Below are 27,173 nucleotides of genomic sequence, written 5' to 3' on the forward strand. Positions count from 1 at the left end.
ATCGAAGTTTCGACAGGGATATTTAGACTGTTTGTAATTGTAAAGACGATCTTGTGATAATCCATTTTTAACAGACTCGATTATGTGCGTGATTGATCACAAGAGATTCAAGTTGTTGTGTGCAGGTGTTTATTGAAGATCTAAGAAGATTTGAAGACAAAGAAGATATTGAAGATTTCTGATTTGGGGTTCATAATCTTTGGTGTGCACAATACTTGTTTCGGTATAAGAGTATCCAACTATAATCGGTTTATCCTTGTGGTAGATTGGATTGATTAGTTGTGTAGATCGGCATCAATATATTCTTTGTGATTAAAAGTATTGATTGCAACATCTTAACAATTACTTCGGTAGTTGAGAATAAGATAGATCTAAGAACCTGAAGAAGGAGTTTATTGAGATAAACAGAAGAGACTTTGTCGAACTCATATCACTTGGTTGAAGAGAGTTGCTACCAAACATATTTTTTGTTCCTTTACTGTTTGGATTACGAACCAAAGGAATTGTTCCAAGTACGTGACTTATTCATAAGTTGGAGGCGTGGGAATACAGACGGAACTAGGTGAACTATAGGTTTAGTTGCTTAGTCTCAACTATACGAAGTTGGTTTAATTTTGTTACGAGGAACACTCTCATAAGTAAGCCGCTATACAAAATCTAAACCAACTTCGTATAGTTGAAACCAAGCAACTAACCCTAGTTCACTTAGTTTCTTCAGTATCCCTGCGCTTCCGACATTCAATAAGTGCACACACTGGAACAATTCCTTTGGATCGTATTCCAAACAGTAAATGAACGACAAATCTGTTTGGTAACAACTCTTTTGATTCTTTCAGATGAAAATATCTTAAGTCATATGCAAAGGCTCTTCCGTTTAACCAATAAACTCCTTTGCCTGGTTAGATCAATCTATCCAACAACTACCGAAGTAGCAGAGTTCACATTTGCAATCAATCAATATAGAATCAAACAAGAAACTATAAGGTGATGCCGATCTTACACAACTAACCAATCGAATAAATATGATTCTAGTTAGACCTCAGCCGATCAAGGTTTGTGCACACCCAAAGATATAGAAACTAAATCAGAAATCTTCTTTGTCTTCAAATCTTCTTTAATATTCAATAAACACCTGCACAACACCACTTGAATCTCTTGCGATCAATCACGCACAGAACGAAGTCCGTTAACAATGGATTATCACAAGACGTCTTTAGATCAACAAACAGTTCTAAAGATCCCGTCTACACTTCGATCTAGTTTGAGTGAATCTTATATCAGAAGAGAAGATTTTAAAGAATAAACAAACTAGGTGTAATCAAGGTTTAACAATCGTTAGTCAATCAAATCAATCAAAAACTAAAATAAACTGCAATTATCTAGTTTCCCACCAATGGTACTCGTAGAACTTCTTGTACCCACAGAAATCTTTAAACGAGCGGTCATAAGAGATTTCGCCTAATTAGGGTACTTTCCTCTTCGGGTAGACGGCTTCACCAGAAACAACAAAAAGATGAAGTTCGCCTGGTTCTTAGGATAGTTTTCTGTCTTTTGTATTATCTGTTTTCATTTATTAAAGAAGAATCAAACGTATAATATGTACTGAAAAACAGGGTGTGAAAGAGAGAGAAAAGTGCCGAATCATTTAGGGACTACCACCGAAAAAGAAAAAAAAGATCTTACCTAGGAGCTGATATTATATCACATATGTTCAGGCCATGTGTTATCATCGGACGATGATCTCCCGGGGGTCGCTGGCCCATGCGAATTAGCATGTGTTGCATAGTTTATAAGCATGTTCAAGTACTCCGATCCAATTGCAGCAGCAGCTAGAATCGATACGAAATACGAATGCAACTATTTCGTATTTAAGCGCCTCTTTCTCGTTAAAAGCTCCATCTTCCCGCAGGTGTCAGGAGCATTATGCTAAGGGTTTGTGGTTTTGTGAGTTTATAGGTAAAGGTTGCAAATATCTGGGGTAGATAAAGTCATTTACCATGTGAATTAGTTAATAGTGTGTTTGAATGTAGAATTTTAAAGATGGAATTTATGGGTCCAAAGAATTTGGTACAAAGACTTTAAGACAATGAAACTCTATAAATCCTATCGATTTTAATTGAATTACCAAACACGCACAAAATTTACATGAATCCCATAGGATTATAAGTTCCTGGAAACGGTGGATGGTGCAAACAAACCCACCATAAGTGAAGTGAAATAATGAAGTCATTCGACTCGTTCATTCCTAAATATCAGCATAATTAAATTTAGGTATCGTTAATAACAATAATTTTTAGTAGGATACACTCACTTGTGTACGATCCAAATGAATTTAGAGCTAGCATTTGACTCAAGGGGGGCATCGTTTGCATCATCAGTCCCAGCCCATGTAAAAATCAAAAATATGATGTAAACCTCTCCCTCCCTGGCCTGGACCATAAAAATGCGCGCCAAAACACTGAGCCTAGCCTTCCTTCATTTTGCAACTTGACTTGGCCCTTCTTCTTGTCTCCGATACTGCCATGCTTGACTTGTGACACTAAAAACCAGAACTCAAGTTGCAACGAGGGCACTACCATATAAGTATGCGTACTTACTTCAATGAATAACAAGAGTAAAAGTAAAACCAGTTTCAGTTCTTTTTCTTTTTTTATGCTCTTTGTTTTCTTTTTCTTTTTTGACACTTCGAGTGTGACTCGTAACAAATATCTGTTTTCTCTTGCTAAATATTTCGGTACCTATAAACCATGATGTCAATTGTAGGCACGTCTCAGTTTTAGACGATTGATCGATCAATGATCCTTTTCTTTTATCAGCAATCTTGTCTATGTGAATGAGTATTGCTGGACCAGGGATAGTGGATGCTTATGTTGATAAATGCATGTCGATCTTATGTGCTTTGAAATGCATCATCAAGCCTTATATACATGACCACTCTAAGTACGTCTAGATAAGGAGCTAACTAGTTAACATTGATAGTTAAATATAATCCAAAAGAAAACTTCAGTTCAACTCAAAAAACTTTGCTTTTTTTTTTTTTTTTTGAAGCATAAGGTCCGAGTCTTACATATAAGTGATTTAAAAAATTAGAAAGCCCATAGCATGTTGTAAAGTGGTGATGAAGTCAAAGATTATCTAGATAATTATGTTATTAGTGCTCTGGATAATCTTTGACCTGATCACCACTTTACTGCACAAATTGCAGTTACTTAATATATATAACTAGCATGAATAGTGTCAGAAAATTACTGAAAAAAGTATAAAGCGGTAGCAATTGGAGATCGAGAGCCTTTCGACTCTGATACCATCTTGTAAAGTGGTGATCAAGTCAAAGATTATGTAGATAATTTATGTAATTAGTTTCCTAAATAATCTTTGACCTGATCACCACTTTACTGCACAAACTGCAGAGAGTCGCTTAATCCCGCCTTCATTTGTGCTGTATACACAACTTCCCAATATCCTTCATATGTTTTGTATTTGGGTTTTCATTTAAAGAAGAATCGAACGAATAATAAGTACTACTAAAAAACAGGGTGTGAAAAAAGAAAACTTATGCGCCTGCACACGGCATGTATACCCTTTAGTATATTCTTTTTTGACCAATCAAAAAAATAAAAATAAAGTGAGTATTCATAACAAGGGCGGGCAATGGAGCTTGCAGCTCTACTCTCAGAAGTGTATTAAACTTTAATCATCAAGATTCGAGACGTTTATCGATTTCTGTTTGAGATATGCAGGGTTCAGACTTCTGTCAGCATACCGCCGTGCAAACGGCTGTCTAGTAACTTGTTAAATGAATTTAATAGTTCACGGAAAAAAAAAAATTTAGCCCCCCCTTAACTTAAATTCCTGGATCCGTCGCTGCCTAGGACGATGATCTCATGGCCGTCGCTGGCCCATGCGGATTAATCAGCATGTGCTGCGGATTTATTTGGTACCACTTCTAAAGTTTCGATTCCTTCGAACACATTTGAAGAAGCTTATTCATGGTGCTGATAATAATTGCCCATCTAGGAAAAACATGGAGTAATGTATTACTGATCTAATTATGTTAATTTCTATGCAAGATGAAGCTGAAACTAGCTAGCACGAAATGTAGAGTCGACTACAAATCAAGAAATGTTCTTATCATGTTGACATTATCCTAGGATTGTAACTCAACATCCTTAATTCGTGTTCATTTCTACTTTGTAGTCTCAAGGTCAACACTTGAAATGTCGACATATTAAACTCATGCGCTCCTTGCTATTTGTTCAAGTACAAAATCATTTTCAGATTTTGCCAGAAATACTATTTATTAGTGTTTGAATTTAGACTTGTAAGTCATTTTTTCACCACCAAAAGCCCATTTGCAAGTGGGATAATGAAGGACAGAGAAGAAAAACAGGAACAAGAATTTTAAAGAAACATGACAATCTGCAGTTGTTACCCTCTAGGCCTCTCTATACGTCATTCTACTCTCTGCTTCTGGTTAAGGAAAAATTCATGATTAAAATTTCAAAAAAAAAAAAAAAAAAAGGTTGAAAAAAACATGAACTCTTCTTAAGCCCATTTGGCAATGAGAGACATAGCACCAGCCCCTAAAAGAAGTGAAACATACGAAGAAAATTGGAGCTTTGTATTTTCTTGAAGCTTAGGGTCCATGAAGATAGCTGCCAAAAGGTCTACCAGTGACATGTAAATTAAAATTCCAGCTGCTGCCGCATTCACAACCCCCTGTACTATTAAAGCCATAGGACTAGTTTCACTGTAAACATTTGTGATTCCAATTCCAAGTGCGATACCCCCTGGTGTGGTTAGCGCGAAGAATGCACACATCCAAGCAACATATTTGGTATTGAATTTGGCTTGTGTTATGCATCCGCCGAGTCCAATACCTTCGAAAAACTGATGGAAGGTTAATGCTGCAATAAGAGGCTTAATTGTTGAAGGACTTTTAGAGACACCCACTGCTACCCCTATGATCACAGAATGCACCAATATTCCCAATTCCAATACCTGCAACATCCAAGCACAGTTCTACCATTTTATAAACCAAGCCAAATTTGCTACCATTTTATAATTTTTGTTGCCGGTAAAAAGAATTCCATGTACTAACCTGAGTTATGACTTTGTGGCGCAGAAGCATATCCACTGAGGACGTTAGTGATGATCCATGTGCATGACCGTGCGTTGCGTGTGTATGAACCTCTAATTTATTTCCTGCTTCTTGTTCATCATCTCCAATAGCGTGTATATTAGCTTTAGTTTCATCTCTACCATGATGACTGAATTTTTTCTTCAATTCTGATCTCCTATAGTAACCTGTTGCTAGCGAATCAGCCATTAATGTTAAAATAGCAGACATCATCGCAACAAAACCCGTAAACGGAAAATTCCCCCATGGGTTTTCTTTCAAACAAGGAGAAGTCAAATCTTCAAAAGCATCGGGTAATATATGAATGAAGCCCGTTGCTAATATGACACCAGCCGCAAACGATTTAACAACGATGAAAATATTACTCTCTGGATGTAAAGCTGGAATTCTTCGGCCTACAACAGGAAGACACACTCCAATTGCACTTGCAAAGAGAATGACAGCAATGGATATGATTTTGAGTACAAGTGCTTGGGTTTTGTTAACACCTTCTTCATCTTCTGGTTCACACGTACACTCAGCAGAAACAGAAACCGGGTAATGGAGAAACTGAACCAGAACTACTAGTAATACTACCTGTAGTGCTGAATTATAAGAAAAGACCTTCATATTCAAGAGGATGACAAAAGAAGAGAAGTATAATGAAGAGAGAATAAGCTGAGGAGTGAGGCCTGAGTGCACTAAGAAACAAGAGAAGGAGAAGTTTTTATATACCAGTGAAACGATGATACCAATTTCTGGTGAATGAGTGAGCACAAGGGTACATAGACATCATTATTTACCAAAAAGGGTTTGGGGTTTTGTTTGTTTGTAGTTAAGAGCTGGAAATATAAGGGGTAATGAAGGTCATTTACCATATGAATCAGCTGACTGAAGTGAAATGATGAAGTCATTCCTTCCTAAGTATCAGTTTAATTAAATTTAGGTATCGTTAATAACAATTATCATCAAAAATATCGAATCAACTGAAAAAAGTGTTGGCAAGTTTGAGTTGTCAAAAGGGTACTGTTGAATACTGACCTTTGGTTCATAAACAAATTAGAGATGTTGTCATAATACTTAGATTAAGCGATTTCTCTTGATAAGTCATGAGTCAAGTCTAATGGAATGTCGACACTACTGGATAGTTTATTTCTGGTTCAATATCTACCATCCTTTTTATCACTGAGCATACACCACACAGAAAAAGAAATTTCAATGAACCGAATTCTTCCCTTAATAATAGGGATGCCCTTCACGTACGATCGATCCTCAATTTCCCAATTAATTTATAGTGATCAGGGCATCATTTGCATCATCAGTCCTTTTAAGAATCCCTCCTCCACTGGAGCAAATCTTAAGGAAGTAGTTGAATTAGTTTAGGCCTAATTCAGTCCTAAAACAGCCTATTGTGGTAGTGGTAGTGGTAACTAGTAACTACTCCAAAACGCTCTTTCTACTTGAGGTTCTGCTTCACTCGAAGTAGAGTTGGATAGTAAACACTAAACTGGAGTATCGCGCAAGTTTTTCAGCAACCAAGATGGAATTTCTGCAGTGAGGGTAAACTCTACTTCAAGTTGCGATGGTGCATTAGACTTGGATGGAGGTTTATAGATAGGCCACCACCATATAGTCGATACAATAATTTCTCGTAGGAATTTAGTGGAAAGTGTAAAACCAGTTGCAATTCTTCTTTCTTCCTTATTTTCTTCGATCGAGTGTGACACATAACGAACATTTTTTTTCCGTTCAATCTATTGGCACCACTTTTTGGTAGTCAAAGACCATATCGTCAACTAATATAAAGTCGGACAAGATTGCTAACAGGCTACCAAATTGCGTGGGGTGTACCAAAATGCACAAAAGACAAAATATCTATTGTCTTTGGGTTGGTACATCCCAAGCAATTTAGTACCCCTATTAGCAGCCTTGAGAATTAGGGAGCAGTGTCGAACAGTAAAAAAAGTTGGGTATTTACAGAAACAATCTCACTTACTAGTACCGGTTCACAAATAGGTCACGCTGTTATCAAATATTCCATAAACCGGTTTCCAACCATGGGAATAACATCATCATCGATTCCAAGGTCTAATGAGTTAAGCTCAAACCCGGTATAATGAGTTAAAACCACTCTTCAAGATCTACAAATTCATTTTTTGGAGATTTTTTTGATGAAGATGTGAACACGGAAATAACTATGGTATCCCGGTGTTCACAAACATTATTCGCATTCCATACAAAATCATTGGGAGGAGTGAAACACGCATAAAATGATGTAAGTTCGAAGCCTGTCGGACTCTGAGCCTTCGAGCTCATCATTGTCTGGTCATATGGGAGAAGATTAAGCTATGCATACAATTAAAGCATAATAATAAAACAGAAAGCAAAGTACTGAATGTAAATGAGACAATGATTTACGTGTTCAGCACTAAGGTCTACGTCCACGGGGGTTGGAGTTTCACTATGTATTGAGGAATTACAAAGATAGTCAAATGACTCTGTGTGAATAACGAAGCTAAGGGGGAACTGAAACTCATACTTACTCTTCCTATTTCTCTCTCTTAAGATCTCCTATATTCACTAAAAGCTGGTCGACCTCTTCTCTCTCAGTGGAGAGTAGGGCTGAACATGGTTTCGGTTTTTCGCTGGAACCGGACCAAACCAGACCAATTAGGAAGAAACCAAACCGAACCATTTACTAATGGATTGGTTATGGTGTAGAAAGTGGAAAACCGATAGTGTTGGTTTTGGTTTGGTTTGACCTCTAAAACCGAACCAAAAACCATTAGAAAACCGATTAATTTTTAAACTTAGTTTCTACCGTTAATTTACAAGTAGTAGATTCTACCCATTGATTTAGAGGATAAATAGAAACCCTAAATCTAATATTTCATTATGATACTCTCCCTCTTTCTCTTTCTTCTTCTCTCAGTCGCCTCCCTTCTCCACCCCCAACTACAGCCGCTACTACTCGACTTTTTTCTTCCCGTCTTCCTTCTTTTTTATTTGTCAATAACTAAATTAAGATATATTATATATCTTCTTTTGATCTCTAGAATTAGAGCAAGTTTTAACTATTCTTGATATTTTTTGTATTTTTTTTGTCTGTAAATTTGTGTAAACCAATACTATCGGCAACTACGATTTTTTTATCTGTAAATTTGTGTTTTTTTTTTTGGTTTGACATAATTATTGGTTAACCAAAAACCACTGGGACAAACCGAAACCAACTGGAACCATTTGGAAACCAAACCAATGGTTAATGGATTGGTTTGGTTTAGATTTTTAGAAACCAATAGTATTGGTTTCGGTTTTGGTTTGGCTAGAAACCGAACCAAAACCGACCATGAACAGCCCTAGTGGAGAGGGGTATTTATAGGGATAAAACATGGGGTCCACTATCAGGGACAGTTGCGACCTTATCTTCTTTTTCTTTGTGCCGATCCCGCTGGTATCTTCATTCTCAACCGATGCCTCCAGCGGTCACGTATGGTAACGATGGGTCACCTATTTCTCCTCCACAGGTTAGTTGACATGTACTCTATGTTTAGAGTGTTTAATGCGGGTGGTTGGGCTTCCTGCACACGCCAGACAGGTGTCAGTGGCTCCCATCACATCCGTGTCAGTAACTGCAATCTTCACCGTTGATCTTGGGTCCTCCTCGAGATAGAGTAAAGTAGATCCTAGGGTGTTCTTAAGTACTTCTCAGTGGCTCGATACTTCAATGCCCCTGGGTTCTTAGCCTTCGGATCCGCTTGATGATGAATATGAGCAGATGACAGATGCCCCTTGGGTGTAGAGACGTGGCATCGTGTCTTGATGCCTCAGGATGTGCGTCCTCCACGTGTAATTCCTTTGACACGTGGTGAATGATGAATTATGTGTATACAATTTGCCCCTTTTCTTCTGTTTTGGATGTCAGTCAAAGAAGAAAACTGTCTTCATAGCTTCTTCATCTTTCCACAATAACTTCCCCTATATTTTAGGGCACGTTTCCCACTCCTTGCAATAACTCCTTCTTGAATCATGGGACAGTTTTATCATCTCTGCTACAACTACGAGAGAGGATGTTATTGAAATAAGTTTTATTCTTTCTTCATTCTCTTGTCAGTTCATATTCTCTGAACCTCTTCATTTTCTTCTTTTGTTCTTTAGTTCTTTACTCCTGCTAGTGTTGCTTAGTTTTGGTAAGATCCTTGGAGGTCCACCAATGTCGCTGCTCGTCAGGTGTTTGCAGATCATCCTCATCCTCTTATTGATACTTCTGATTCAGGTGTGGAGTTCTTCCAACTCTTGTTTGCTTTCGATCAATTTTCTTTTTCTTCTACTATACCTGGATTTCGTGATAAAGAACAAATATACGAAAGTATATATACTTGCCCCTGTTTGTTCTTTATCATGAAACCTAGGGATTCCTCGTTGATTGTTGAAGCTTGTTTTTGATGGTCGCAACTGGATTAGGGTTTCTCGAGTTTGTGGATTTTAGGATTTTTAGATTTTATTGGGTTACTTATCTCTGAGTTTCTGGTGATACTTCTGGTGAACTACCCAAGTCTACAAAATTTCGTTTTATGAACTTCATCACTTTGTTTATTCAATCATCGTCTTGTTTGTAGAATGCGCCATCTCCTACTCCTCAACGTGCTGATCCGCTAGATGTACAGCGTCTTCATTCTGTTGCCCCTACTACGAAGCCTTCTCAGAAGTCTACGGTCCCACCATCTACTGCTCCGGTGAAGGGGAAATCTGCCAAAGGTGCTGCGCCGAAGGCTGACCCATCGAGAAATCCGCAAACTAAGAGGAAAGCTTTGGATATGAGTCCCCCGAAGAGGCCGTCGTCGGATAAAGCCGATGATTCTGATGTTGCCCCAGTTATACGAAGCGTCACGGTTGGTAAGAAGAAGGTTACTTTTAAACACATAGATCTCGAGGATTTCAAGGTAAATTATGAGCTCGAAGATTTCGACGTTAAGTTTTATGCTCCCGATGATGATCTAACTTATGACTTGATTAAGAATTATATGTACGGTGACTTTCATCTGCTGACAACCGTGGGGGCCTTCGAGGCTGGCCTTATGTTTCCCTTGTATAAGTCAGGTGACTCCTTTTATTATGACGTCTTGGCTCATCGTAAGGGCTCTACTCCACATACTCATTGTCGCTCGGTGGTACAACTGACTGGGAATTACCTTCGATCGCTTAAGGAGTGCTACCTCCGGAGTAAAGGGGAGACGACGATGACCTGCTACGTTCCCAACCCGGCTGAGAGAAATTGGTATACTCCTGAAAACTTTAATGCTTCCTTCGGTGACTATGTTAATAGTAGGAATCTTAAGCCATGGAGCGTTGGTCTTTGTAATATTCTTGCTTCCCATGGTGAGGTTCGTCTCCTGAGTGAGGTGAGTGACTCGAAGCTCTGATACGTCCCTGGGACTGAAGGAACTTCTCAACGAAATTTTTTCCCTGCTCGTGATCGGCTCAAGCGTAACCATGACTATGAGTGGCATGCCACCATTATTATGGTCGTCGGTCCTTGGGCTTATGGTTGGGTACCTGGTCAGCATGGATGGCGTCTTGTTGCTGATAGTCAGCCTCGTGATAGTGCTCCAGCTCGTTAAGGTAACTTCTTCCCTTGGCAGTTAAATTTTGATGGTATGAACTTTGAGTACGCCTTCGATGCTTCTAATGTAGACGAAGAGGAAAGTTCCGACGCTACCCTTCCTCCGAAGGATGTTGCTAATGTCAAGGTATGACTTTTTGCGAGATTGTAATGTGTATATTTGCCTATTTTCTTCTTAGTTCGATTTGATCAGAGTATGGAAAAAATTGCCCTCGTTTGTAATTCATTGGTTAGGATAATTGTCTTCGTGATAACACCATACTATGTCTTTAGATAACGAAGAAGAAAAACATAGGTCTGGTTCAATCTTCCACCGCTGTTGTTGAGGAGACTGAAGTTCCCGATGAGGTTACCAGCCCAGTGAACGATGAACTTGTCGAGGAGGAAGAAGAAGCTACCGATGATGAGGATCGTACAGAGACTTCTCCTCATAATCACGAAGATGACGAGACATAGATTTCCCCTGTATGTCAAGGAGATATTCGCGGTGGAGATGCCGAAGAAGAGATTACCCCTGGCGGTCAAGGAAAAATTCCCGCTGACGAACATACATTCCCTCCCCCTCTGAATCAGAGGAACGAATATGTTGATCTTCAATCAACGACACCTACTGGGTTGGGTCAAGAATTATATTTTGAAGTTGGATACTAAAGACTTGGAATCAAAGATTAAAGCTAAAAGAGAAGGAAAAAAACAAAGCAAAAAAAAAAAAAAGCGAAAGAAAAAATTAAAAAAAAAAGAGAGAGAATATTTTTTAAGAATGACTACTACCCTCACTATGGTCAATTTTGTAAGTCAAACCTGATTGACTTAGAGGATCCTCAATTATTTAGGTTATTATTATGTGCTTCTAAATTTTTATTTGAGTTTTTACAGACTCTAGGACCTAATAATTCGGATCTCACTTTTGAGGAGTTGCATCCTAAAGAAATATATTTAGAACCTTTTATAGAACCTGAACCTGAACCACAATTAGATGTAGTTGTCTTAATCAGGAAACTAGGTAAGGGCATGCTAGTCTTGTTCATTTTCTTGGTTTACTGCAGTTTCCTTTGGTCAGCTCTATTTGGTTTTGAAGACCCACAATTATTCCGGCTACTGTTATACGGTTCGAGTTGACTAATCCTTTAATAAGTCTGGATTAAGACTTTAAACTTAGCACTTCTTGGGAGGTAACCCATGCTCATGCAACATGGTAATATCTTTCCTTAACTCTTTTTCTTCAAGTAGTAACAGTTTCTCCTTGTTCATGCTTTTAATTTTATCTTTAGAACATCGAGGACAATGTTAGATTTAAGTTTGGGGGTGGGGAAGAACTTTTTAGTTGAACTTTTGAAACTTCTAGCGTCACATGGTATCCGGTTAGCTAAGTTTACATACTGTTTCTCACCGAAAAGATAGAAATTGGAATGCTAGGGATAACAACCTTTTGAGACATTAGAGAAAAGACATTGAGATCCTTGAAATTCAGGAGAGAACTTGTTCCTTTTAGAGGGTAACCGTGATGGACCTAATCATACATGATGGAAAGGCAAGTAGGTCAGGAAATGCCAGAAAGACAAAAGCAACCTCACAATGTAGTCATAGTTACTAAATTGCGACTCTCTCTCAGTAGAAACTTATCATCATCAACAAGCGGAGCGACATCAAAATCTATGAAGAAAGTTGAAGAAGTTTTAGGTTTAGAAGCAACAATAGAAAAGAATGATTCAAAAATCAAAGTTGAAGTTATAAGAGCAAATGATATAAGTTGTTAGAATCCATGATACCAAGACATCACAAGTTGCGAAGATCCAAGTTTTGAAAGTCCTTCTCTCATGGCCATGAAATTTTTTGTCTTGTATGTTTCCAAAAAAAAAATGAAAAATGAAAAAAAAATGGAAAAAAAAATCATTACGTTTTTTTTGTTCTATAATTAGTTTTTTTTAATAAGGCCATAAGGAAGTAGAAATTTATAAGTCAATGAAGAAATCAAAGAGAAGAGTTAATTGTCAAGGTTCTATGAGGTTCGATAGTTTATCAACAGTTGAAGACCGAAGAAGACGTTGTTTCTACTGAGCACTATGAGAGAGTCGAAGAAAGATACATTTGGTTGCTTTTTTAGTCCGCTCTCAATCTGGCACAAGATCTTTCTAGGACTGGTTTAACTCATCACACGTAATTAGTCCAGTTGTGTAGCAGATGTCCCTCTCATCTTTATCTCTCTCCTAATCTTATCCAGTTGTAAAGCAGCGGACGCATCTTAAAATGTTTATCTAGCTGTGTAGCGGATATCTCTTTATCTAGCAGTGTTGCGGATGTGTCTCCCCTTTTCTTCAGTCAGCTTTAGAGCTGACACCTTTAATTTCTCTGGCATTCTAGTTACTTGGAGATAGGTTGAGAATATGTATGTCCTCATAGCTCTTTGGATTCTTGTGACCAACTAGAAGTAATGGTTTTGTGGGTACACCTCTGGTAAACCCTCCCGAGACTAACTTGGTTTTATTTTTATTTTTTTATTAGTTTTGCTCGAGGACTAGCAAATAATAAGTTTGGGGGTATTTGATAGACGCATTTATGTGTCTAATTTGTCCTCAATGTTTCGTATTGTTGGTACTCGTTTTCGTCCTTATTATGGTGTTTTGTGTATTTTAGGTATTTTTGGAAAATAAATATTGTTGGAAAAATCGGCTCGAAAAATCACTCGGAACACCCCCGGAGGACAATCTATACGCAGTCCAGATTTGGTTAAGGGGCACCTAAATTACTAAGGGGTACCCCAGGTCACCCCCAAACTAGGCAGCTGCTATTCGCACCCCACAGCTGGTTAGGGGGACACCATCTTCTTCGTTTGAAAATTAAATTTGGCGGGAAAAAGAAGCACTGAAACTGGATGAAGTTTCGATCAAAATTTGAAGCAGTTCTGGGTAGACTAAAGGGCTGAAACTTAATGGGTAGTTGTGATATGTCCTAACAAAGCTGGTATGGTTGTTTGTTTCGACCCAATTTGGCTGGAATTGCCGTGGTGAATAAAACAGGGAGTACGTGGACGGAAAACTCCATCACGGGATTACAACAAATTGAAACGTGTACTGCTCGTGTTTGGATGGAGTTTGGACTCTGCAGAGGCGTGTAGAAGGAAAATAAGGAAGGTTGGACAGCTGCAGATGCTCGAATGAAGAAAAAAATATCTGGAGAATATTTGTTATTTACTGCCGAATAATAGAGAATTTGTGGTATTTAACTCGAGATTCGAGGGGGCTGTTGAGTATAAATAGGCTGCTGGGATATCATAGAAGGCACGGAGAGATTGGGAGAAGTTTAGAGCACCACAGAGTCAAAAAAATCGAATTTGCAGAGAGACCACCTGCTGCTGCTGCCATTGAAGAACACTGAAGAACACGAAGAACAGACTCGCCACAACCGTCGTTTTTAAACAGTGTCAGCGACTCATACCGTGGGTCGCAGATCAGAGACAGACTTAAAAAACGCAACAGTACAGTAACGGCTCTTTGTAACGGCTTTTGCAATAGTTATAAGCATTGCAAACCCGATTTTTATTATAATTCTCCCTTATTCATCATTTGTAACCCTTTGAGCATAAATGAAATCAACTTTTGAGCGTGTTTCCAACATGATGAGCGTGTTTCCTTATTGGATCAACAACACTTGTTGATCCACTCGTAACTTGTCAACTCTTACAGTTGATCCATATCAACTGTATCAACAACATTTGTTGATCCGTCTTGTCTTCTTCACAGTATCTTGGTTTATTCTTCAACATCCTCCCTTAAACCAAGATACTCTTTGCTAATCATTCCCAATTTTCCATGCAAGTATATGAAAGTGTTAGACTTCAAAGACTTGGTGAAAATATCAGCCACTTGCTCTTCACTTTCAACAAACTCCACAACTATCTCCTTTTTACTTACAAGCTCTCTGATATAATGATATTTAATATCAATGTGCTTACTCCTTCCATGAAACACAGGATTCTTAGTTAATGAAATTGTAGACTTGTTATCACAAACTGTTGTTGTTGGTGTCTTCTGTTCTTGAAACAATGACTTCAGCATCATTCTCAACCATACAGCTTGTGTAGCACAATTGCTAGCAGCTATATACTCAGCTTCCGTTGTAGATAATGCAACAACTTGTTGCTTCTTTGATGATCAAGAGAAAAAACCAGTTCCCAACTGAAATCCATAACTTGATGTGCTCTTTCTTCCTTCTGTATCACCGGACCAATCACTATCAGTAAATCCAACCAATTTTGGATCTTCTGAGACATTATAGAGAATTCTCAAGCTAGTTGTTCCTCTAACATATCTCAGAATGCGTTTTGCAGAATGTAAATGTGATTGTATAGGTTCTTCCATAAACCTACTAACCAATCCAACTCCATCACCCATAACAAGAAGTATCGAGTCACAATCTCCCAATTTTCATCATTAATTGCGTTCTCCTTAAAATATTTTGTGAGGCAACTAATAGGAAAATCACCTGCCTTCTTGCTATAGTTTTGATACCCATGCATAGGTCCAAAGTAGGTATCCTCTAGGTCTTGATTTTCTCTACGACTCCATCTACTTGTAGCGCGTGTTTCAATCTTTCACGACCATTTCCAACAGGAATTCCGGATAAGTGAACAAAATCTAAAAGGGTGAAACCAATTTCAGAATTTGGGAAATGAAATGAATTGGTGGTATACCACCACCTCTCTTAATTCTAATTTCAAAAAATCTTGCAAGCCCGGAATTTCGAAGAACTTCCCTAGCTCTTTCTTGAATCACCACAGATCATACAATTCCTCAAGGTCCTCCAAATTACTTCTAAACTGAATATCATGGTTTTTATCAAGTGGTTTTATACTTGTAGCAACATGTTTCTCATCCAAATCCTTTGAAATCAACATCATATACACATCCATATCCATAATCTATACAAAATCATCAAATAAAAAAAATATAGTCACACAACGCACTCAAATTGTTACATAATGTAAACTAAAACATGTTACTTCATGCTAATTTCATTATCTCATGGCAATTTCACACAATACATAATGTTCATCATCTAAACCCTAATTTACATGTCAAATTCGTCATAGTTAGGTTCAAATTGATTATCATTCATCAAACAATCGAGTATTATGCATACAATCAACAATCATATCATGTAAACCCTTACTTTTTATCAAACCATAAAATAAACTCAGATTACAATTCAACTAACCTCTCTTTGTATTCTCAATCAAATTGAGAAATTGAAGTATGCTTAGATTCCTTATGTCTCAAAGAACAAACCCATTGAAACAATTTCGTTCGTTTGAATCATGGTTTGAGAAATCAAAAAGGGGGGATTTTAGGTTTTTTTTCGTTTTTATTTGTTGTTGAGAAGAAGAACCAGAAGAGAAGAGAATGGTCGAGTGTCGTCTGCATAAATGAATTCTTGAGCGCTAATATTAATAGCGTTGGGTGTTATTGAGAATAGCGTTCAGCGCTAATCATATTAGCTTTTTTCGGCGCTATTCTTATTAGCATTTTACACTATTTAAAATAGCGTTCCTGCTACTCCACCACTACACTTGCCCTTCCATCCATAATTCCAAATGTTGAGGTGGATTGGAAGATGGAAGATGGATGGATTCCACCATAAGACTTGCTCTAACATAAAGAAAAGAGGTATTTCGGGTGTTATCTTACTAATCTAAACTCCCACCAACTCAAATTAAAACACTAAAAATCAGCGAAACTAGGACTTCTTCGTGGCAATGGTAGAGGTTCTTTTCCCACACCATAAATGTCATTACAAGTAATCTTTCTTTTTTTTCCTTATTTCCATAAGAAGCACACAATAAGTTAGTGACTTGCAAGAATTTTTCTCTACGTAGATCTTTATCTAAAGGTTTAAATAAAGGTTGAAAACTGGAGCCTTCTTTCAAAGACTTAAATTTCTCAACGACCTTCGTCTTCCAATTCTCTCTTTTTTTTTCCGAAAAAAAGGTTATATTAAAAGAAAGGCAAAGCGAAAGTACAATGATCAAAGATCAGATTACAAGACGATAGAAAATTTCAAACGAATTACATATGGAGAAGCATCTCCCAATTATGAAGAATGGCGTTGCTATCAATGTACTCAAAAGTATCAGTGTCATAGCTCCACATGACCATGAAATATTTCACTAAGATTTTTGGTTTGCCCCCAAATAATCTGTTATTTCTTTCTTCCCATAAGTTCAAAAAAACAACGTAATGCAGTATTCTCCACATATCCCTGCACCTTCCTTTCATCACGTTCCAGTTCCATGCAGGAAAAAGATTTTGTAGTAGCAGGCAAAGGCCATAATATGTGAAAAGCATTAAAAAAATAATCCCACATCTCAAAAGAGAAGCTACAAAGCAGCAGTGGATGATCTGTAGATTCATCTTCAGAATTGACACAATCAAAACTATCCAAGGTAATTCCTCTATGCCTGAGCATGTCTCTGGTGGGTGGTGAATTGTTGAAAACTGCACATAACATGAAACTTACCTTAACAAAGATATTCTTGTTTTGAACATAGTTGTCAAAGCTGCAAGTTTTGTCTTGGTCCTATAAAAGTTCATAACACTTTGCTAGTACTGAGGTTATCCATGACAATCATCTCATCTTCACCTTCAATCAAAATAGGAACAACCCCTAAGTTTTTTGTCATGAGGTCCCATTCAAACTGCTCATTTGCATTTAGTTTATGTTTATGAGATCATATATAGGAGGGGGTGTCAGTTGAAGGTTACTTAAGGAGAAATGCATCCTTAAAGATATAAAGCTTGGCCGATATAGCATATATGATGCAAAGGCATCATTATCACGCGATTCTTACTCGGGAGAGATTCATGATGCATAGGCATCACTGTCGTTGTCTTGCTAAATTGAGAATGCATCATAATGATGCATTACAAAGAAAGAATCATTTATGCAGGTTTTTTGCATATTTTTGTGGAATGTCCCTTAACCTATACAAACTAGGCTTTTTTTGGCTTTGTCATTGTAACACAATCGAGTTGGCTTTAGTTGCTAATCCTGACATGGATGAATTATGGCCTTCGCTGGATCCTTTCGAGATATAGGTGAGGCTACATAGGCATCTGCAATGAGTGATAACATTAGTGGTCCAACACTTTATCATCTAATTGAGAGGTGATTACCTCTCATTTGGAACGATGTGCGTTTTCATATCGGCTAGTTTTAGCTACATAAGTGGCAACCTTGAAGACCATTAGGGAAGGTGGCTTGCATCCGACTGCTCTAGCATTTGAGTTTGATCCTCACAGTACTATGCTGTAAATTGTTTGTCATCCATGATGACGCTTGCCAAATTGTGAACTTTAGGATTCCCGAATGTCATTTGTGAGTTTTGTTCTGCCGAGCGTAGAGCTGTCAAACGGGGCAAGCTAGGGTCAACCCGGCCCTAGCTTGCCAACCCGTACTAGGGTTAGGGTCAACCCTACCCCTAGTACTATTCACGAACAAGCTCAAAACCCCAACCCTATCCCTAGACAGGTCAACCCTGACTGGTTGGCGGGTTGGCTTGTTAATGTTATCAATTTAAAAATTAAATTTAAAATTTAGGATTGTTTAGGATTATTCATTTAGTAAAGGTCGAACCTAGGTCAATTTGGTGTTTAACTAGAAGCCCCACCACTGAGTTGTAAAGTGGACGTTTTTATTGCCACTTAATCAACGATATAGCTGATTACGGCGCTTTAGTTTTCTTAGGCAGAGAACCCTAACATCAACTAAGCATTTTACTTTTTTTTATCATTTTATAAGTTTAAATTAATGTGAGTAAGACTAACTCACTGTTTAAATTATGCTAGTCCTTTTATCAATTTAGGACATCCCGAATAAATATGTGATTGATGAATCTAAGTTGTAATTTAATTTATTGATTGATTGTTTAAAATTTAAAAATTGTTATATTTGTTTGGGTAGATCCAAAATTAGCTTTATTTATTGATTTAAAATTAACTAATTCTAATATATGTTGCAAATCATGGATTTTAAAGAGTTGGTGGGATTGAGGGATATATTTATTAATTTTGACGGGTTGACGGGTAACCCGCGGATTGGCCCTAGCCCGGCTTGTTTTCTAGTAGGGTTGTAGATGACAACCCTAACCCGGCCCGTTTAGACAACAAGCCAAGCCGGGCCGGGTTGAAACAAGTCGGGTTAGGGTCAACCCGCAAGCCGGGTTATAAATTGACAGCTCTAGCCGAGCGTGACTCCAGAGGCGAGTTTTTCCAATCCATCACAAGTACAATCACCCAATAACTTTACCATTATACTATAGTGATATTGGTAAATTGTTAGAGTTGTTATAAAATGATGGACCTAGCCGGTGAAACAAATATCTTATGTCTCCACATCCAAAATGAAATAAGTGATTGAGATAATTTGGAAGAAAATAATATAATGAAACCAAATATTCTAAAAATACTCCGAAAATTCCTACTGTTTTCCACCTACTTCCAAATTTCATAGGAACCCCGTATGCTCAAACCTGGTCTCCAACCATGGGAATAACATCATCACTGATTCGAAGGTCATATGAGTTAAGCTCAAACCTGGTATAATGAGTTAACACCACTTGAGCCTTCAAGATCCACAAATACAGTTTTTGGATATCTTTTTGATGAAGAAATTTAAAAAATGTTGATGTTATTGGTTTCACAAATCTCCTTATTGATGAAATTGTCGGAAATTTAGGCTAAAAGAGAGGATAAACACAAAATAAGAATGTTGTACTTGGGCCGTCAAGGTTGGGTTCTTTAAAACAATTATTTCGACACTTCCCAACGTGTTTGGCGAATACAATGCGTTTAGGATATTCCAATGGTTGGAATACAAATTTGTTTAACAAGGTAATTGAATTGAAGGTTTTGTACACCTTGATTCGACCAAAAACGCACAATGGAAATTCTGGTGATGCTTTTATTACCAATTCATGTTTTCTAATGGTGGCTAATAGTTGCATCTGTTGAGATAATGTGAAATAAGAGATCGAGATTATTCGGAGCTGTGGGGGTCAAGTGAAAGTGAGAAAAATCTGAAGAAAGTGGTGACACCACGAAACCCCATTTACTAGTAACAAAATTTTTAAAAGAAACATACCACAAACTTCTAGGCCTCTATACATCATTCTATTCTCTCTGCTTAAGTCTAAATTACCATCACTAAAATTCATGATCAATGAGGAACATATCAAAAATAAAAAAATCATGATCAGCAATGGATTCTTCTTAGGCCCATTTGGCAATGAGCGACATAGCACCAGCACCTAAAAATAGCGAAACATACGACCCAAATTGGAGCCAACCCCTTTCTTGAAGCTTAGGGTCCATGAAGATAGCTGCTAAAAGGTCCACCAATGACATGTAAATCAAAATTCCAGCTGCAGCCGCATTCATAACTCCTTGAACTATCAGAGCCGTAGGACTAGTTTCGCTGTAAACATTTGTAATTCCAATTCCAATTCCGACACCAGCTGGTGTAGTTAGCGCGAAGAATGCACACATCCAAATAACATATTTGGCATTGAATTTTGCTTGTGCTATGCATCCGCCAAGTCCCAAGCCTTCGAAAAGCTGATGGAAAGCTAATGCTCCCATAAGAGGCCTGATTGTGGAAGGACTTTGTGAGACACCCACTGCTACACCTATGATCACAGAGTGCACCAATATTCCCAACTCCAATACCTGCAACACCCAAAATTAGCACAATTCCAATTTTAGGCACTAACCAAACTAATTTTGCAACTATTTTATAATTTTTGTTGTGATAAATTAAAAGAATAAATATATGCACTAACCTGAGTTATGACTTTGTGTCGCAGAAGCATATCAGCTGAGGACGATAGCGATGATCCATGTGCATGACCGTGTGTTGTGTGGGTATTAACCTCCATTTTGCATCCTGCTTCCTGTTCATCATCTCCAAGAGTCGCACCAACTTTTGTTTCATCTCTATTATGACTCAATTTTTTCTTCAATTCTGATCTCCTATAATAACCGGTAGCTGAAGAATCGGCCATCAATGTCAACATAGCGGACACCATGGCAATGAAACCCGTAAACGGGAAATCATGCCATGGGTGCTCTTTCAGACATGGAGATGTCAAATCGTCAAACGCATCCGGCAATATGTGAATGAAACCTGTTGCTAGAATGACACCAGCAGCAAACGATTTAACAACGGAGAAAACATTGCTGTCTGGATGTAAAGCCGGAATGTTTCGTCCTAATATTGGAAGGCATACACCAATTGCACTTGCAGTAAGAATGACAGAAATAGATATGAATTTGAGTTTAAGTGCTTGGCTTTTGTTAACACCTTCTTCATCTTCTGGTTCGCATGTGCACTCGGCAGAGACGAAAACTGGGTAATGGAGAAATTGAACCAGAACTACTAGCAGTAACAGAAGAAGTGATTTATAAGAAGAATTGAGCTTCATATTGAACAGAAAAGCAAAAGAACGACAAGTATATTGAAAAGAGAAGAGGCTGATTGATTTTACTGAGAAACAAGTTTACGCTTATATATACAAGTGATGATTCCAAAATTGAATTCAGTGAGCATGATGTAGACATAGACATGATTATTTACCAAAAAGGGTTCGGGTTTTGCGTGGTTGTATCTAAAAGTTGGAAATACGAGAGGTAAAGAAGGTCATTTACAATAGTAGAAGTAAAATAATGAAGTCACTCTTTCCTAATAACATCGAGTTGTTAAAAAAAAAAGGTAACAAAATCATCGGCTCCTAAAAATAACTCTGTTGCCGAAACTTAATGTGTTGCCGAAACTCTGGCAAGTGCGAGTTGTCAATGACTGCTAAATATTGACCCTCGATTAATTAGCTAAAGATGTTGTCATAATGTGTAGTCAAGTATTTGCGTGTGAGACGGGGATTGTTGTTAGTACTTTTTGGTAGCCATGACCATGATCCATACCCATACAACATTTAGACTATTGATTAATGTTCAAGTGAAACCTACAAGATTGAACCACAAACTGATGAAGCCTAATTGTGTCTAACACTGAGCAATTCAATGTCGAATATGAGAATCCCCAAGGTAGAGCCTTCTCCGTTTGCAAGACGTGTTGGATTAAATATCGTCGTGAACAATCTCTGCCTATCGAAAAACTGCACAAACCAGATAATTAATTAATGTCATTGCTCAGTTCCAGGTCGAAATGAATTATGTGATGCTTGAACAAGTATATGTATATGTGTTACGTACATTTGGTGGGAGGGGTTCTTGTGATGTGTTCTGATAACCTTGCGATGGTGGGATTATTACTCGACGTATTCCTCCTACTTTCATGGTTTTTATTGCTGCTGTGATTCCTGAGATTACCTACATACATAATTCCGTTTCCAATGTCAAAAATCAACTATCTAAAGCTTCAGACGACATTAAGCGATGGAAGGATTGAGGTGGTTTACATTGTCAGATGATCCAAGCGTGAAAGTGAAAGGAACTGGTGCACCAGTTTCATCTTTGTGATCGTAGGTGGAATCAAATCTCCATCCTTGTTTTGCTGCTAATCTTCCATAATAATGTATCGAAACCTTTTCGTATGTTTTTATATAAGAAATCAGAAACTAAACAAAAGTTTATTGTTCAGAGGCTTTGGGTCAAACTGAATGGACCCGTGCCTTGGAGATTGAGATAATGTGAAAATAAAATGAATGGAACAAAAAATTCCAAAAAAAAAAACAGAAGAAGAAGAAACAAGAAATCTCCATACCTGGTCTCCAACCATGGGAATAGCACCATCACCAGTTCGAAGGTCTAATGATTTAACACCACCTGAGTCTTCAAGCTCTACGAACTCAGTAATTGAAGCTGCTTTTGATGGTGAAGAAGAAGAAACAATAAATGGGAAAGAAAATAGAGAAATTGACGTTGCACAAGTAATTGAATTGGAAAGGAGTAATCTCCTTGTTAGATTCAGTGAAGAAGAAGATGTAGCTTTTGGATACGTAGATTCATCAAGTTGATGAGTTACAAGTGAAGAAGATGATGTTGGCAAGACAAATGCACTGCACTGTACCATTTTTTCTCTTCTAGAAAATGTACCAAGCGATAGAATTTCAGTCTTAGAATAGTAGTAGTCTTTCGAAAAATAAAAATGTAGAAAGAGACACCCTTTCGTTGGATGGATTTGAACCCATTAACAATCATGCACCCTCCCGCTCTACCGGCTTGAAAAAGGATCGGCAGCGCTGCCAATCACAAGGCTGCTAGCCTGCTATGGCACGAGAAGTTACCAATCTTGTGAATCACGGACAGGAAGAATATTTTCTTTTTAAAAATTTGGTAATCCTATTGCAGCAACTTTGTACAGATTGCGCCATGGTATAAGACCATAATCAATACTCTCTTTACATTAAAAAAAAAATAATAATAAAAGGAATCATTTTCACCATCACTTTACAACATGGAAACAATTGAGCAACCGAAACACACATGCTGTGAGGAATAACTACAAGGAAAACATAAGTTTGTCGGGGGAGTCAACAACTGTTGACTTCTTAATCTGGTCAAGGAAGTCAGTAAGATTAGAAACAGCTCTTGAACAAAGTGCCTCACCATTCAATCTCACCTTCATTTTCATTATTTTGTCTTCCATGTCTTCACTTCTTTTACCTTTCATCACCCTCTTTACACCTTCTTCCACATCACTCTTTCGGATACCGTTCATTTTCGCACCAATCCCCCAAACATCGACAATATACGTACAGTTAACAAACTGGTCACCGGCTACAGGATAACAAAGTAGCTTTTTCCCACACTGTATCGCTTCGACCGTCGAATTCCATCCACAATGTGTAAGATAACATCCAACGGCTGAATGTTGTAGTACTTCCTTTTGTGGAGCCCATGAAACTATCTTGCCGATGTCGCGTATCCGGTCCAGAAACCCGTCGGGTAATCCATCTCTCCATGTGGATCCAAGTACCCATATGAATGGACTTTTTGTATTTTCAAGTCCGAGTGCTAACTCACTGATTTTTTCTTGACCAATCGGACCTATCCAACTCCCAAATGAAACATAAATTACCGATGATTTCTTTTGTTTAGCTAACCCATCTAGACAACTTCTATCTTCATCCCAAAATGTAAGAGCTTTAGTCAATTTTGTATCATGACCAGTCAAAGGTCCAACTCGGAAGATACGTGGATGATCCGACGACTGTTGGACCGAGTCAATTTTCTGGTGATGGCTTTGATTAATAGTTTGACTATCATAGCTATAATAATTGTCGAAGTTGTCTTCCATGAATGAATTGACTAGTAACCATTTAAGATTCCTTGATCTCTCTAGAATTCTAGACCAAAACATAAATCTTTGCTTTTGTGAAGATGGATTTCCTATTAACCATGGTATAAATGTCTCGTGGTCAACAATGGTTGGCCCTGTAAACAACATACGTTTTCTTGATTTTGAGGATTTCCTAGAAAAAAATAAGAAAACAAAGTCAAATTAGCCGGTAATAAAAATATATATGTTTTCTTAATTTTGAGGATCAATTAATTGACAAATACTAAACCACTGACTTTTTTCGTAGAAGTAATTTGAGCATTCTCCAGTTGAAATGGTTAATTATGATGCAGCAAGATGGAAATATTCAACATGCTTTTATTCTTTTAAAATAAAAAGTGGCGTATAAATCCAACAAGCCTATTTTTAGTGTAACAGAGGAGTATTTGCACATGGTTTTTAGAAATGATTTTATGGTTGACTATGACCCGAGTGATTACTCATGAGCCGCCCGGCATGTGGTCACATGACAATAGAAGTTGACCAAGTAAGGGGTTGATTATAATCAATAATTATTTAAATACATTAGTACGACTTTGTACAATTATACATAATTATACACGTTGGATGCACGTGTTAACAGTCGAAGAGGAGAATCATACCACCGACTACTAGCTTCATACTTTCGTATAAAAACAAAATTACTAAAAATCGGTATCACTGCATTTTAGATGTGATTCTAAACATATAAACTCCCATATTCTAGATATTATCAACTCAAATAAGGGGTTGATTATAAACTCGCATACTTTATAATTTCTACTTTGTTCTTTCAATACAAGAACGATCAAAAAATGTGTCTGATCACAACAAAGAAACGAAAGTGATGAATATACAAGAACGATAAAGCATATAATAAATGTAAAAAAGCTCGACCAAGTGGTAGAAGTATGAAATTCGATACAAATTCTTGCATAAAAGTCGAAACCCTTATAATATGGAAGCAACGGGGAGGGTATGAGTGGGGACCTTGAATTCCATCCCCGCCGCATCCCCGTAACTTAGGTTTCGGATATATCCATCCCCATTTATGCGGATAAAACTCCTACCCAAACAGGACGGGTACCCACGGGGATGAGTCTGGGGTTGGGCAAATGGCCATCCGTAATCCTATATGGTACTGCATTGTTCAATGGAAATTCAAGCATCACGTGGTGAACAGTGAACTTACCGAATTCGGAAATATAACCCTGCTGTATTAAATCAGGTATAGCCTCAATCAACTTATACGTAGCTAACATAGCTGGCCAAAATCCGGCAACGGGAACAGTACAGCAGGCAGCAACTTCGATAGCCCAAGAAGCTAACAAATCAACAACAACTAAACAAACATTTCCTCGATAATCATCATCTTCTTGCAGACTTTGAATTTTGAGTTCTAGATGAGTTGGCATGACATTTTCCATAGAATAATTGACTGAAAAGAAATCATAATTTTCTTTATCTAAACCATCTGGAATCGACATGAATATAATCTTGCTACTCCTTTCGTCGAGTTTTGCGACGATCCGGCGGTATATGAAGGCGGGAACGACGATAATAGGTTGGAATCCGCGGTCGTAAAGAACTGTTGCTAATTGAATCATGGGTGTTACATGACCTTGTGCTGGATATGGAACAAGAACTATCTTTGGCTTCTTTGAACACACCATTTCTCTCTAAGCTCTGAATGTTTCTTCTTGGAGGAGAGAGCTGTGTTATGTTTTTGATATTCTTGGTTTTGAATTTGTAAAATGGGATGTAGAGATCGTAGAGACTTTTTTTATAGTGTAAGAGAAGAAATAAAACGTGCATAGAAGTGAGGGTGGGGTGGTTTGGCGAGATTGATCTATGCTCTTACCAATCACATCTTCATTCAATTGCGTCACATTATTTATATTTTGATAGACTTTTCTTGCAAGGACCATTCACCCCAGAAACTCAATATGTCTAAAATATATCCATGTCCTGTAAATTAACCTTCAATAATATACAAAACACACTTAACCCCGTCAAGCTTCACTCAAGTTCGAGTCAGACCGGGTAATGTTCTAACCAGATAAATATGTTGTTGTTTTTTTTTCCTGACTCAACTGACTCGTCTGGATCTAGATTATTAAAGTATCTGAATTTGACTCATTATATCTGACTCGAGAACTATTTTTTAATAGATTTATATAATCTTTTGAATCCGGTCAAATATGTGTCTAGCGAGTCAGGTACAAAATGGTACCTCATTCAAGCAGTTCCAAGTCAAATGTATATGTCAAATCATACCTCGAGTCAGACACCATAAAAATGAAAAAATAAACGATTTCACATCTGGCTTGAGGTGAGTCACATGCCGAGTTCAATTCAGATCGCTAGTCAGACCCTAACAAAAACGTCATGTGTCGAGTCTGACTGGGTCAAGTCCGAGTCAGACCAGTGAATAGTCGATTCCATGGGTTTAGTTGCTATCGGACAAGGTTTTAAGTTTGCAAAGAGGATAAGAGAAACAAACACACATGATTCACATGTGGTGTGTGGTACCAAACTTTTGCTTCTATAACTCTTTTGTGATGGCAAGATGTTGAATCTCATCCACAAAGTTCAGTTGGTATAACACTTCTCGCCAAAAAAGATGATCCCTACACAGAATTAACAAAACAGTCTAGGCCTAGCTAGCTATAGGTGTATTGGATCGCGGGCGCACGTCAAGATCCACACAAGTGGATGGGGATAAACAATACAGAGATGCAGGTAGTCCAGTCCAGAACTGTTGGTGGGATATTCAGTCAAAGAAACCACAAATATTCATTGTTTGATAGCCTACTCCTTGTGGTCACTTAAAGGTAGTTACTATTAGTTTAAGGTAATTAAACAAACCTAAAGGTAGTTAGTAAGGTTTAACCACACTCAAAATAAAATACTAATTCAGCTGATGCAAACAATCTTATGATTGATGAAACTAAACAACTACTTATTCACTTTAAAGTGCTTATCTTGTGCATCAAAAAGTTCAACAAATCGACTTTAACATGAAGCTATAATAAAGCACACTGGCATTTCGTAAAAGAATCACATTGTTTAATACCTCGTCTAAAGGATGCTAGTAGTGGCAGT

The 27,173-nt window shown here is 37.7% G+C and overlaps 3 protein-coding genes and 1 pseudogene across 3 annotated transcripts; all 4 read right to left on the reverse strand.

Annotated features, from left to right (window-relative positions):
* Positions 1-4,279: 4,279 nt before the first annotated feature.
* LOC113358815 (zinc transporter 5-like) lies at positions 4,280-6,033 on the reverse strand. Its single transcript, XM_026602515.1, has 3 exons — positions 6,012-6,033; positions 5,102-5,877; positions 4,280-5,001 (listed from the first exon to the last, which is right to left on the reverse strand). The coding sequence occupies exons 1-3, from the start codon at positions 6,031-6,033 to the stop codon at positions 4,546-4,548; spliced, it is 1,254 nt and encodes a 417-aa protein (XP_026458300.1). The 3' UTR covers positions 4,280-4,545.
* Positions 6,034-19,882: 13,849 nt separating this feature from the next.
* On the reverse strand, positions 19,883-21,564 carry LOC113313232 (zinc transporter 5-like). Its single transcript, XM_026561975.1, has 2 exons — positions 20,572-21,564; positions 19,883-20,458 (listed from the first exon to the last, which is right to left on the reverse strand). Exons 1-2 carry the CDS (start codon positions 21,211-21,213, stop codon positions 20,003-20,005), a joined length of 1,098 nt encoding a protein of 365 aa, XP_026417760.1. The 5' UTR covers positions 21,214-21,564; the 3' UTR covers positions 19,883-20,002.
* A 142-nt stretch (positions 21,565-21,706) lies between these two features.
* LOC113313239 (peptidyl-prolyl cis-trans isomerase FKBP17-1, chloroplastic-like) lies at positions 21,707-22,937 on the reverse strand. The gene is made up of 4 exons (XM_026561983.1): positions 22,512-22,937; positions 22,207-22,332; positions 22,001-22,117; positions 21,707-21,903 (listed from the first exon to the last, which is right to left on the reverse strand). The coding sequence occupies exons 1-4, from the start codon at positions 22,818-22,820 to the stop codon at positions 21,781-21,783; spliced, it is 675 nt and encodes a 224-aa protein (XP_026417768.1). The 5' UTR covers positions 22,821-22,937; the 3' UTR covers positions 21,707-21,780.
* Positions 22,938-23,023: 86 nt separating this feature from the next.
* LOC113313222 lies at positions 23,024-25,820 on the reverse strand (annotated as a pseudogene).
* Between the last annotated feature and the right edge of the window lie 1,353 nt (positions 25,821-27,173).

Source organism: Papaver somniferum, chromosome 1, assembly GCF_003573695.1.
Source record: "Papaver somniferum cultivar HN1 chromosome 1, ASM357369v1, whole genome shotgun sequence".
Lineage (NCBI taxonomy): Eukaryota > Viridiplantae > Streptophyta > Magnoliopsida > Ranunculales > Papaveraceae > Papaver > Papaver somniferum.